General features: G+C 41.8%; 1 protein-coding gene across 3 annotated transcripts in view; it reads right to left on the bottom strand.

Moving 5' to 3' along the window:
* The window catches only part of TET1 (tet methylcytosine dioxygenase 1), a 139,808-nt gene that overhangs the window by 114,361 nt on the left and 11,764 nt on the right, over positions 1-13,683 (bottom strand). For all 3 annotated transcript variants that reach the window (XM_006125251.4, XM_006125252.4, XM_075934927.1), the window contains 2 exons: positions 9,400-11,197; positions 682-732 (listed from right to left, as the gene is read on the bottom strand). In XM_006125251.4, coding sequence (XP_006125313.2) covers positions 682-732; positions 9,400-11,067 — 1,719 coding nt within the window. In that variant the 5' untranslated portion in view covers positions 11,068-11,197. The remainder of the gene's footprint in view (positions 1-681; positions 733-9,399; positions 11,198-13,683) is intronic.

The following is a 13,683-nucleotide window of genomic DNA, read 5'->3' as shown; positions in this document are numbered from 1 at the left end:
GCAAGTGAAATAGGTGAAATTTTAATTTTAAAACATTCAAATTTATAAAATTAAATTTTACTGTACTATACTTTTACCAATTCCTTATGTCCCAAAGCTTTTGAAAATGTATGAATGGGGAAACAATGTTTAAATAAATAAATAAATAAATAATAATTTTCACACAACTGTACCTTGTAGAAGAAAAAAATAGCATGTTTATTTCAGGTACTTTCATTTACAGTATACAATTTACTAGCCTTTTCAGTTATTTTGCAGTTTTAAAATAAAAGAATTCCTGCATAAATGTAAATTTTTGGTAATGATATAGTTCTGAATTCACATTTTTAAAATGTCAGCTCCCACAAGACATATATGCTGAAAAGAACCCAATCAACTTTTACTCTAAGTATATAAATATTAATTCATGTATGACATTTGAATTAATCTTCAACATATTGGCAGAAGATAAGCTTTGCAGCCTGCAGGACTTGTGCAGAAAGCTTCAAACATGTACATAATATACTGTACAGACAGAAAAAGATAATCGTCTACACGTTTCAAATGAGCTAATACTCGGAAAATCTGGAAAGAGCAGATTTCCAGCAGTGTTTGACTTTCTATTCCAAGTGACAATAAAATACGGTTTAAAATGGGGAGGAGGAAGATGAGGGAAGTATTATTAAAGCAATGATTGGTTACCTTTAAAACTCTTTGTTTTCTCCTCTGAGGCCTTTTGTTTTCAGTTAGCACCTAAAAAAATATTAAATTGCAGAATAAGATTTAACTTAAAAAATCCCAAATTTTATTAGAAAACTCTAATACTGTAAATACCCATATGCTTTATATGCAGCACTTGAACGGATGGAGACGTTACACTGTTAAGTCACTGCAACCAAAACAAAAAGCTGTGCTATAAAAACGTAGCAGGGAAAGACCCTCTCCCCCACTTCACATCTGCCTTAATTAGGCTCCGCATTCTTCACAGCAAAAACCCACGAGGTGGCCATCTTGCTTCTTTCTGCAGAGGAACCCTCTACAGGGTAGCACTTCTTGAGGCTGCTTTTTGGGTATTATCATCATGGTGTTTAAAGGCGGCAGCCCCCGCCTGCCAACGCTGGGGACGTGCTGGGCATGCCTCTCGCAAAAAGAGCTCCAGAAAGGGCCCAACCAATGGCAAGGCGAGGCCAGCCGCTCCAAACCTGAGCTTCCCTGCCTAGCCCTTCCTAAACAAAGGGTCTCCTATGTGGGCTCTACTCGGCGCAGAGCGCACAGGGCAGGCACAAGCTGCGACATGGATTCGCGGCGGCGGATCCGGCCCCTCGCGGCGCGCGCGGGAGAGGCTGCGCTTGCTTCCTCGGCGCAGCGACGCGGCTGAGGGGGAGACAAGGCTCGCTCGGCGTGAGGGGAGCCAGGCGGCGGCGCGGCCTGGCCATGCTCCTACCGCTGCCGGGGCAGAAGCAGCGCCTTGCCCCCACCCCCCCGCTCCTCCCAGACAAGGTAGGGCGCCGTTTGACTCTATAAGGCAAGGCTACGTATTAGCGACACTGAGGAGGCGGAGGTGATGGGGGGCCGCGGCCCCAGACTGGACAGGCCCCCGTCCGCGCAGCAGGCGCGTTGAAGGCTGTCAGGAAACGTCCGCTGGTGCCAGGGCGAGGGGGGACGCGCGCTCCTCTAACACCCCTGCCCCGGACCCCGCTGAGGGATCGTGCCCTGGGAGTTTGGGATCAGCCCGCCAGGGCAGCGCGGGCCCCACGCACGCCCCCTCCCAGAGCGCATCAGCTTTTATTCAGTACGCGATCTAGGGACCGAAAACCCTCCCTTGCTCCATTAAGTACTCTAAGAAGCACGTTTCCACGGGGATCGTAGCAACATCTGGGCAGTTGGCAGAGAGTAGATTTGCCCTTCCCTGCTCACCTCTCTCGTTAGACTTAACAGAAATCTGATTTGTCTTTAATACAAGAGAATCATGAATTGCAACTAAACTAGGACTTAGATCCCACACCCACTGATATCTGGAAAAGACTAAGATGGATTGCACAGGACCTTGGAGCAGACCAGATCTCAACAGGCCAAGCTTGATATTTACAGAAGCGTCAGGGGGTAGCCCACTTAGTCTGTTACAGAAAAAAACAGCAAATGGTCTGGAAGCATGTTATAGACTAACAAAACATGTAGATGGTATCATGAGCTTTTGTGGGCACAACCTGCTTCCTCAGATGAGTGGAAGAAGTGGGCTGCGCCCACAAAAGCTCATGATACATTTACATGTTTCGTTAGTCTATAAAGTGCTACCAGACCATTTGTTGCTGGGTTTTTTTTTTTATATTTACAATTACTGCTTGTTTAAAACTTCACTAAAGAGTTTTCAGTAAATGTGGCTAAGCCACAAAATTGGCTGTACATGCCCCACAGCCCCTGGAAATAAAAAGGAATCTCATATCTGATAGCAGTTGCAGATGAGAACTGCCCCCATTTTGCACATGCAATTCAATCACACACACACACACACACACACACACACACACGTTAAGTATATCTAACTACATACTTGATTGTGGGTGTAAATTAGGCAACTACAGGTGTAAAGAGATTTGCTAAATGCATCAGTTACATTAGAGGTACTGTTGCCATTTATTTATTGCATATTGGCTACTTAAACCCTACATTTGTTTTGCAAAGGTATTATATTGAAGATGATAAGATTTAGGATTGGGTAACACAAAATATTCAAGTTTAATGTTCTGTTAAAGTACAGCTGGTTTAGATAAATCACATACAATTTATAAAGAGCAAAAATGTATTTTTTTAAATTTGTTTAGAGCCACTTCTTCACTTTTTAATTCAAGGAATCACATTTATTTGCAAGTGTAAAAAGAAACAATGTATATAGTGTAAGGTTAAGCAGAACCATCTTTCATCAGTTAAAAAAAAAGATGATAGTGTGTGATTATTCTGGTTGGGGGAGAAAAAAGAAATATTCTATTTTTTGCCTGGTTTGTTAGATATGCACATTTGAGAGTTCTTAGTGTACAGGGTGAACATACCAAATCTGGGAGTCTCTGGTCCAGCAGAATCGGTGGTCTGACAGGGCCTCAGAGGCAGGAGCAACACAGGAGTTGGGGAGCCCCGGCTGGGCCAGGTGGCAGGTGAGGAGTCCCTGCCCCAGCCAGGAAATCCCTGGTGTTAGTGGGGCCAGGTGGCCAGGGAGCCCCAACCCTGGCCAGGGAACCCCCTAGCATTAGTGGGGCCAAGCGGTGTCTAGCAAGCTCCCGCCCCAGCCGGGGAACTCCTAGCATTAGCAGAACCAGTTGGCCAGGGAGTCCCGGCCAGGAACCCTGGGAACACCCGGTGGCAGAGGGGCTGAGGTGACCAGGCAACCTCTGCTGGGGAGCCCTCAGGCTGAAGCAGGGCTGGCAGAGGCAGGTGGCCAGAATCTCAGCATCAGTGGGGTCTGCCCGAGCAGAGGAGTGGGGTGGCCGGGCGGCCTTGATTGGGAAATCCCAGGCGGCAGCAGGACCAGCAGTGGCCAGGTGACCCCAGCTTGGAACCCCAGGAAATACCCTGTGGTGGGGGGCTGGAAGCCAAGCAGTCCCTACCTGGAACTCGAGACACCCTGGGGAAACAGGGTGAGGAGCTGTGAAAGGCCAGCATTAGTGAGGCCAGTGGCAGGGCGGGGAGTCCCAAGTAAAGGCACTCAGGAGTGGGGCAGCCAGCAGGGGAGCACTGACCTCCCCTGGTCCAGCGAATTCTCTGGTCTGGAACAGCTCAAGTCCTGAGGATGCTGCACCAGGGAGGTCCAACCTGTACTAGTTTAGGGTTTCCTTATATGGTCACTTTCCCCTGTTTGTGTGGATATTTAGCATAAAAGGGAAGATATATTTAATGTAAAAAAAATTCTAATGGAAAAAAATGGCACAGAGGGTTAGGGGCAGGTTCAATTTTACAAATTATTTTTAATCATATTTTTAAATGATTATATATTAGCTTCACAGCTTCTCTTTAATGAATACCCCCTCATCTTCAACACTCAATAGCACATAGAATACCAAACTAGTATAAATTATAATTATTTTGCAGGTACACTGAATGCCAAATCAAAGCAAGTTGCAGGCTGTGTCTAGACTGCATCCCTTTTCTGTAAAAGGGATGCAAATTAGACATATCGCAATTGCAAATGAAGCGGGGATTTAAATCCCCCCCGCTTCATTAGCATAAAAATGGCTGCCGCTTTTTTCCGGCTCGGAGCTTTGCCGGAAAAAAGCGCCAGTCTAGACGCGGATCTTTCGGAAAATAAAGCCTTTTCTGAAAGATCCCTTATCCCTCTTAAAATGAGGAATAATCTTAAAATGAGGAATAAGATCCGCGTCTAGACTGGCGCTTTTTTCCGGCAAAGCTCCGAGCCGGAAAAAAGCGGTAGCCATTTTTATGCTAATGAAGTGGGGGGGATTTAAATCCCCGCTTCATTTGCAATTGCGATATGTCTAATTTGCATCCCTTTTCCGGAAAAGGGATGCAGTCTAGACAGAGCCACAGTGTTTTGTTGCTCTGCTACTTCACCCTGATCTTGAGCTTACATCACTGCTGAAATTTGCCTATTAAATCCCATATGTGCATATATCAATACTCAACAGCAAGAAAAACTACTGAATGAAAACAACCTGTTCTGGTAGAGGATAGCTGAGAAATAACTTAAAATATCTATACTACATGCTGAAGTAATACAGAAATTCATATTAGAATGAAAACAAGACAAAAATAAAAGGTGCATAATCAGAACACTTTTCATATTATATGCAGTGTGAGATTTGTTACATATAACACTTAAAAGCTTAGTGCATTTTTTAAAAATATTAAAAAAATATACTGTTTATCCTATATATGAGATTCTTTCCTTTGTACTACCAACTCATAGCAAAATGTCATGAATCCATCAGAAGTGTATTATATAAAAACTAGTTGTGCTACACACAGAATCTATGAACAATGCTTTAATCTGATTTTCATGAAATCAGGTCCCTGCAAAATCCATTAAATCCTCAAGGTGTAAAGTATGCTTCAAAGTTTATGTGGATGTTATTTCAAAGTGATATATACATACTCAATATAGTTTTCAAATCTTATACCTCAATCATGTGTAAATTAAAGTAACAGAATAGTAACTAATACTGGCTCCAAACCTGCAACTCATTCCCTCTGGGTTGAGTATGCTTGCATAATGGCACTTGTTCTAGACCTCAGTCACAGATTCTTGTCTTCAAAAGGTAAATCCCATATAAGATCTTAAGAATCTTCATTTCTTTGCACTAAGCAATGACAACAACCCCCAGTTTTGTATTGTCCAAGGCATAGCCTGAAATCATTCCACATGAAGACTTTCCCAGACTTCAGCGTGCATGTTAGAATGTAATTCTAGCACTCTATCCAATTCAAACTAGAAGGTAGAATCTCTTTTGAGGGGAAAAAAAAATCTTATAAAATGTAGTTTAAGAATGAGAACAGCTATTTCCACACTCCCTAGTGAATCACCTCAAAAAACTACTATTCCACCAATAAATACCAGAGACAGACTTCAGACTCCTCAGAATCAGCTATCTAAAGAAGGGAATCAGGCTCATTTCAGTAAACCATTTTTTCCCCTACATCATGGTCAGAATCCTAAAGGCTTTTTCCCATATCCTTCTACTTGAAAAAGAAAACCTACTCTCTAAACAGCCTTAAACTTTTTGTCAACCAAGGATTCCCTTCTGAGGTGCTAACACTTCTACTTTATCTCAAAAGTAACTTTTGAACATTGCAAGATACTGCTTCCTCTCCCCACCCCACTCCCACCTTGTGACTCAGCACCTCTAAACTACACTCCTAAACCCTGCCAGCTATTTATAATAAAAGATAAATGTATTTGTTTCTCAGTTTTGTTTTACGGCAGGGTTTGCTGTTTACAAATATTCAAAGCAAGAGTCATTCAAAATATATTTTTACAAGAAAATATCCAGTGGTGTTCTCAGAGGTCATGGGTACATATCTTGCTCATCTCAGTCTTCTGAAACTTTACAAGGTGAAAAGTATTTCTTGCCATCTACTTGAAGAGGCGAGGAGGCCTTTTGGGTTATAGTTTTAAAACAACTGGATATGCACATGACAAAATATATCCCTTTTTTCTAAAAGTACACCAGAAAATGAAACTGTTGGAGCAGAGGAACATAAAGGGAAATGGGATATAATTAACACGTCAAAGAGAGGGCTTAAAGAAAAAAAAAAAAAAGGTGAAGAAGCAAAGCAGGAATACAAAGAGAAGGTCAGTTTATGCCAGAAGAAAGTAAAAGAAAAGCACATTTATCCTGTTAAAAAAGATTGACAGAAAAGCTGGAATTTGTCTCTTCCTTGAACCTGTCTCTGCTGAAATCCTTTTTCATGTCTTAATCAAACTATCTCATCTCCTGCAGTGTTCTCTGTTAGGCCTTCCTCAGTCCATATTCATTAAACATAAGGAAGAGCACAATATTGTTCCTATATTACTCTTTTGCTGTAGGAATCAGCAAGTTTTCCCCATACTCTAGCCTTCTCAATGGCTTGTTATTTTGATCTTCAAATCAAACTCTAAATTTCTCTCCTTTCCTCAACTTGTTTATTCCTTTTTAAAGTTCTTAAAAGGGGTCATGTGACACACATATATTAACCTGATTCACTGTAAACTCTGAGTCCAGCTATTTAATATTTTTATCCCCCATCCCAACAATCTATATATAAAATAAATAAATTACTCATCACATTCATCCACTGGCCACTTGCCTACTCTGAAGACATAGAAGTGAGGTGTCTGTAAATCTTGCAGGTTATGAAATGGAGACATAAAATAGAAGCTTTCCCAAAACTCTGTTCTGAAATCATGCTTGACAGAAGAGTCAAAACTGGCTTTGCCCTACCCTTCTGTCTCTTCCAACTTCAGGGCTGGCCAGAGGTGGAATTGGCCCCCCACCACAAGTTGAGTAACTTCTGGCCTGCTTTAAACTTAACACCAACTAGAGCAGGTCTCTAGGAACTATGCTACAGCCCAAGAAAGACTGCAAGTATCCTTTCCTTGCCCTACACCAGAGATAGAAGGAGTACTGTGGCATAAAGTCATCTGCGCCAAATTTACACCAACAAAGCATTTTGCATCAAAAGGATCCTCAATTTTCCATTCAGGGTTAGTTTAAAAGCCAGTGCACATCATTCCAGCAGCCCAAAGGGACCTTAGTAGGATCTGAAAATCTGGTCTGGAGATGTAATTGTCTTTGACTTTTTATGTTTTCCTTCTTTTCTACATGGAGAAGAAATAAATGAAAGGTGGGATTTTTCCCTACCAAAACAATACATTTTTTAGAATTTTTGTTGAAACATAAAAAAAAATCGTGAAAAAATTGATTTTTTTACATTTCTTTCCAAAATTAAAAGCTTATTTTGTATAAACTCTACTTAGGAGGTACAAAGGAGATGGAGGTAGATAGAGCCTTACAAAACCACAAATATCCATGTATCATTTTTGCAGATCACAGATTGGATCCAAATACAATATTTGTATCCATGCAGGGCTCTAGTGGTGGGATCAGCTGATCAGGACAGGATGGTAATGGGTAGAAGACAGAAGAGAGGAAAAATGCAAAGACATTGAGAGCTTCAGAAATAGTAGAAGGCTTTAAGGAAGCTTGAGGAACTGGAATGAGTAAGACAGACCACAGAGGAAATAGGGGAAAGAAAGATTACATGGGCAGGATGAAGTAGACCTGGGGCATATCTTCACTCGCTGTGCCAGAGGATCACTCTTCGGCACTCAATTTAGCGAGTCTACTTAAAACCTATAAATCAACCACGGAGGGCAGCTCCTGTACAGGCAGTCCCCGGGTTACGTACAAGATAGGGACTGTAGGTTTGTTCTTAAGTTGAATCTGTATGTAAGTCGGAACTGGCGTCCAGATTCAGCCGCTGCTGAAACTGACCGCCAGTTCTGACTTACATACAGATTCAACTTAAGAACCCCAAGCTTCCCCAAGTCAGCTGCTGCTGAAACTGATCAGCGCTGATTCCAGCGCTGGACCGTCCCCAGCAGACCACAGGCACCTGGACTGAAGCGGCAGCAGCGGCGGGTTCCCGCGCTTCTGAGGCTTTGCTCTGGCAAAGCCTCAGAAGTGCGGAAACCCGCCCGGTGCCCCTGGTCTGCTGGAGACGGTCTCCAGCAGACCAGGGGCACCAGAGCAGCTTACGAATGGGGCTCTCTCGCCCCGGAGCTCGCAGGTAGCAATCCGCTACCTCGACCTCAGGGGCGAGAAAGCCCCGTTCGTAAGTGCGGATCCGACATAAGTCGGATCCGCGTAAGTCGGGGACTGCCTGTACTCCTCATCGTTGCAAGGAGTAAGAGAAACCAACAGGAGCAAAGTTCCCCTTAAACTGTGTGGTAGCATGGCCCCGCAGCTGCTTAATGAGCCCCGCCCAGACAGGCGCTCAGGGCTCCTCACACAGCACTGCCTGGCTGGGGGCGGAACACTTCTTCATTAGCTACAGCAGCAGCTCCCTGAGGAACTGCCCTCAGCAGGGAACTGCTGCAGTAGCCATGGGAAAAGTGCCCCCATCCCAGCCAGGTAGCATTGTGTAAGGAGCCCAGAGCCCCTGGCTGGGCGGGGCTCATTAAGCAGCTGTGAGGCCGTGCTACCGTGCAGCTTAGAGGAAACCTTGAACAAGAGCATTTGCTCCCATCAGCCTCCCTCTGTGAAGACAGTGCCATGCTCGACTTAAAGTAAGCTGATTCCAGCTACGACTTTTACGTACTGGAGTTGTGTACCTTAAGCCAACCTTCCAGGTCTAGTGTATACCTGGCCCTGGCTAAGTAACCAGGAATGAGTGAAATGCAAGAAACAATTGGACAAGCAATTAGAAAGGAGGAGAAATTGAGAGGGAGAAAACCATTAGAATATGAAACCTTGGGTTTTTTTGTGTTCTTGTTGGTATATTACGTAATACCAAGTTTTTGTAGAATTCCTAACACATAGCAAGCAACCCTCTGCCTAAAATCCAGGCATTTGCACCTAGTATTTCAGAGTGATGAAGGATGATCCTGCCCATCCCTTCCCTTCCCCCCCTTAGACCTCCACTTACATATTCATTGCTCCCTCTGGCCTCTGATTACCTGTCTTTGGTCTACTTTTCCACATTGGCCAAAGCAACCAGTTCTGCAGCATACTAAAAGTTATTTCCACCTCTAATTATATGAATGCATGTAATATGAACCATAGCACTACTAGCTCACTTTTAACTGGAACAATATATTCAATTGTTATGGTTAAATGTTATCCAATATTTTGTCCAAATGTACATTAACTATTTTAAACATTTTACAGATGGATCTCAGATTTTATGAAGGTATAGTTTCTGTTTCTTGCTTACCTCAAAAGGTAGCATTATTGGTGGTGGTGGCTTTTTCAATTCTTCACATTTCCTCTTTTTACATATCCGGTGACTAGTTTTGCGTTTCCTGCAACAGCTGCATTCCTCACAATTTGTTTTCCGCAGACATGGTTCGCATACCCCACACCGTCTCCGTTTCTTTTTTTCTAACATAGGGAGCAAAGATGAATATGAAAGAGGGTAACTGTAAACTGAATTTGTAATGGAGGATGGCTCTATTGGACCGATGCTATTGCTCCTGCTGTCCTGATCGGAGTTCAAGTTTATTCCAATACTTCCTGATTGTGATGAAGAATCCTTATGCTGCAATTTTGAATCAGATGGTGAATGTACATTTTTACCACTGACAGAGATAAGAGTGGAGCTTCCTATGTTTGAGGAAGTAGAGCCTTCAGAGCAATGTGCAGAATTTTCTTGGAAGACCGTAGTTGTTCTAGAGACTAATGCTACTGTGTTTTTTTCTGTGTTTGATGATGAAATAGGGACATAATCTGAGTCCAGAACTAAAGTTTCTGTTCCAGTGTATTTAACAGGCTGCTGCACTGCACGATTAACTGGTTCACAAACAGACACTACATTTTCTGTGTCAGATTTTGAATCATCTCTTTTACAGTTCAAGTCAGAATTTGAGTCAGGTTCGTTGTTATCAGGCACCAAATCCAAGTCAGTTTTTATGTGGGATCCAACAAATGAGCCCAAATCTTCTAAGTCTTCTATTAAATTTGATTTAGTGGTAACTAATGAGTCAGAATTTGAATCGGATTCTTTATTAGCAGGCTTCAAATCTAAGTTCATTTTTACATGAGATTCTGCAACTGGATCTTCTAAATGGCCTTTTGCATTTAATTCAGAGATGATGCTAGAGTCAGAATGAGAAGGTTCAGGAACAAGCTCAGAATACGGAGCAACGCTTTCATCTGAGCTACCTGTGTTGATTTTACTTGATGTCCACCCACAGGGCGGTGATTCACACTTACATGCCTTCAACACTTCTGGACTGTGGCTCCTTAAAGTGGAGATAGTTGATTTAGGTATCCCTATTTTATCTTGACGATCATCACATTTAATGGAGGGATCAATGTCTGTATCACACAGAATGTTGAGAAGTGTACATTCATTTTGTGCTGAATCTTTTTCCAAAACCCTTTCATCAGCTTCAGCTTTTTTTTCTTCCAATACTGTAAGGGTTTCTTCTTCATACTTGTCCCTTTTTTCTAATCTTTTCTGTGCTATAACTTTCTTGGGTTTTATAATTACTGCAGTTTGGGACAGTTTATGAGGGAATGATCTGCTCCTGCTCCGAAGAGACATTGTAAAGCTATTAAGGTTTAAAGAATCCTGGTTAGGAAAGAGAATATTATCTGTTTTCTCTATATTTACCCAAGATGTTCCAGATAAGGCTCTAGTTGCACTACTCCTGAGAAATCTAACTGATGAGCTCAAAGGTGTTTTCTTTTCTTGTTGCTTTTTCTTCATATCGTTTTTTTCTTGCATTGATTGCTTGCATTTTCCAGAACTCACAGTCTTTTTGGAAGTCTTCTTGGCTTTTGTTTTTACTTGGCTAGATTTCTTTTTGCCTTCACTAGATTTCCTTTTGTCTAAGTCTTCTTTTTTGACTAATCTGGGAGGTCTGGTGTGGTGAGCCATGTCTATCAAGTAGCTGATATGTAAAAGGAGTGGTGGAAAAAATCATGAGCTCTTGAAGGAATTTTTCACTTCAAAAGAAAATTGCATACTCTTATTGCTTGCTGTTCTCTGTCAGAATACAGAGTTGAATCTGAAATAAAAAGTTTAAAGGTAAAATTTGTAATCAATCATATAAGTCTGTATATTATATAAAAATTTCAGTTAAAGCTAAATATTTAAAACGCTGACACCAAAATAGAAATATTCAAGTTTTATCTAATATTGAGATTTTGACCTGGGGAAAAGTTGGTTGGCGGAGAGCATAGCCTCCCCAACCCCAGGGAGAAGCCAGTAGACAGGCTGCATTGGCCCTGGCATGGGCCTCAGTAGAAGCTGGTGGCCACCTCCTGCCCCTGCCTTGAGCCCCCTCTCCTCCCAATCCACTGCCATGACTCCTGCACTCTCCACACCTGCCCATCTCACCCCCAACCCAGACTCCTGCACACCCCGGCATCCCCAACCCTCTGCCCTAACCCCCACCTCCATCCCTAAGCCCCTGCACCTCTCATACCACCACCACCCTGCCCTGAAGAACTCAAGCAACACGGGGCAGACTCTGTATATTTGATCAAAAACTCTTCCTAAATGGCAAGAGCAAGGACCATCAAATTCAGTATGCAGCTTCCTCTTCATAACTTAAATCAACAGAAGGGTTGGTTCTTCCAAGACAATGGGATATGCCTGGAATGGGATTGCTTCAGAAAACTCTGGTCCGGATCTGATCCAGTCCCGAGCCTACCACCCCACAGGTGCCCTTTAAGGAGGGTGGGATGGGTCCTAGATTTGTATGGAGACATTGCTGGCTGTTCCCCTTCATCAGGGAGTGAGGGGAAAGTGTACAGTTTGCTGCATTCCTCACTCTCGCTGGGGAGTTCAGGGGGTAGCAGAGGAACCTAGACCTGTCCCAGTTGGAGGACATGTACCCCTCCCCAAGATGTGCCTGCTGTAGCAGCCATAGAGAGGCACTTCTCATCCAGCCTCAGACTGTTGAGGTGAGAGAGGGCTGAGCAGCCTGCATACACCCCAGAGCAACAATTTACATGAAGCATGTATGTTTTCATTTTATGTTATTTTCCAAAAAACAAAAGTTGCTTGGGTCCTTAACTCACTTAACGCTGGATAAATCTTCTAGTATGCAATGTAAAGTGTATCCTGCTTTTTAAGTTTAAGGAACTCCTAATCTCAAATTTTCTGTAATAAACGCAAGCCTTATTTTCAGATTATAATTGCTAGTGGAATAAATAGTATATCCATCTATATTTTTACATTTAAAACAATGTATTTGTGATGTTTCATCCTCTTATATTAAAAAATTTATACATACCTGTATTTTAAAACAGTGGTTCTCTCAACCATTTTTCATTTGCAGACCCCTGAAAAACTTCAAATTGAGGTTTGGCCTCTATTGGAAACCTACTGTCTGCATAGATAATTGCATTCTGTTCAGTTTTCTGTTTATGTCTTTTACACCCCCCTTGACATAGTCCTCAGATCCTGGAGGTCCATAAACTACAGGTTGAGACCCAGTGTTTTAAAACACAGTGTAGTGAATGTTTTTCCTCTCTTTGGCTTTCTTTAAAAAAAAAAAACCCACAATATTTATTTTTCAGAGTTATGCAGCCATTTCATGTCATGGCACCTATCAAACTTTGTAATTTCATGCATTTTCCATCTAAGTTTTGATCTCTAATATTCCAAATGATAATGAACTATTAGGACTATAGATACTACAAAATTTTTAGATACTAACCCTTGGTATATTTTGCAACTACTGAGTGGATGGCACTTTATAAAGGTGTTCAGTGCTTTAGAGAAGATATGCAGTCCTTCACCATCCACGTAGGCCCTTATTCTGCATGGTGTTGTGAATAGATACAACTGAGCACTACACATTGCAAGACAGGAGACAAGCCTAGCAAGCTCAGAAACCCAACCCAAAAGGAGCAGCATCAAAAATTCACCCTTCTCTTGCGCAATCACACCCCTCCCATCTGCAGAATACTTTGTAAGATTAAAAAAAAAAAAAAATCTTACCCCATCTGTAAGAGAAAACTCCTCTAAAAGGAGGAACAAGAACTAGGACTGAGTGGACTTGTAGGCTTTCAAGTTTTACATTATTTTATTTTTGAATGCAGTTATGTAAAAAACAAAAATCTACATTTGTAAATTTCACTGTCATGATAAAGAGATTGCACTATAGTACTTGTATGAAAATAATTGAAATGCTATTTCTTATCTTTTTACAGTGCAAATATTTGTAAAAAATAAAAATACTGTACACTTTGTTTTGAGTTGTCATTGAAATACACATTTGAAAGAATACAGAACATCCAAATATTTTTAAATAAATGGCATTTTATTATTTAAGAGTGCAAATAATATTATGATTAATCATGACTGATTTTTTTAATTGGTTGGCAGCCCTACTTTAAACCGATAAAAAAGAATCTCAACTAAATATTGTGGAAATTACAAGGTAAGGGCAGCTCTGTTTAAGTAACACCAACCTTAGCATTTAGTTAATGAAAATAGACTATTAAACAGAAACATCCCAATGAACAGCAACCAAATATGTTC

This window comes from Pelodiscus sinensis, chromosome 8, assembly GCF_049634645.1.
Source record: "Pelodiscus sinensis isolate JC-2024 chromosome 8, ASM4963464v1, whole genome shotgun sequence".
NCBI classification, from domain to species: domain Eukaryota; kingdom Metazoa; phylum Chordata; order Testudines; family Trionychidae; genus Pelodiscus; species Pelodiscus sinensis.
Note: the sequence above shows the minus strand (reverse complement) of the source record. Positions and strands in the feature narration are given on the sequence as shown.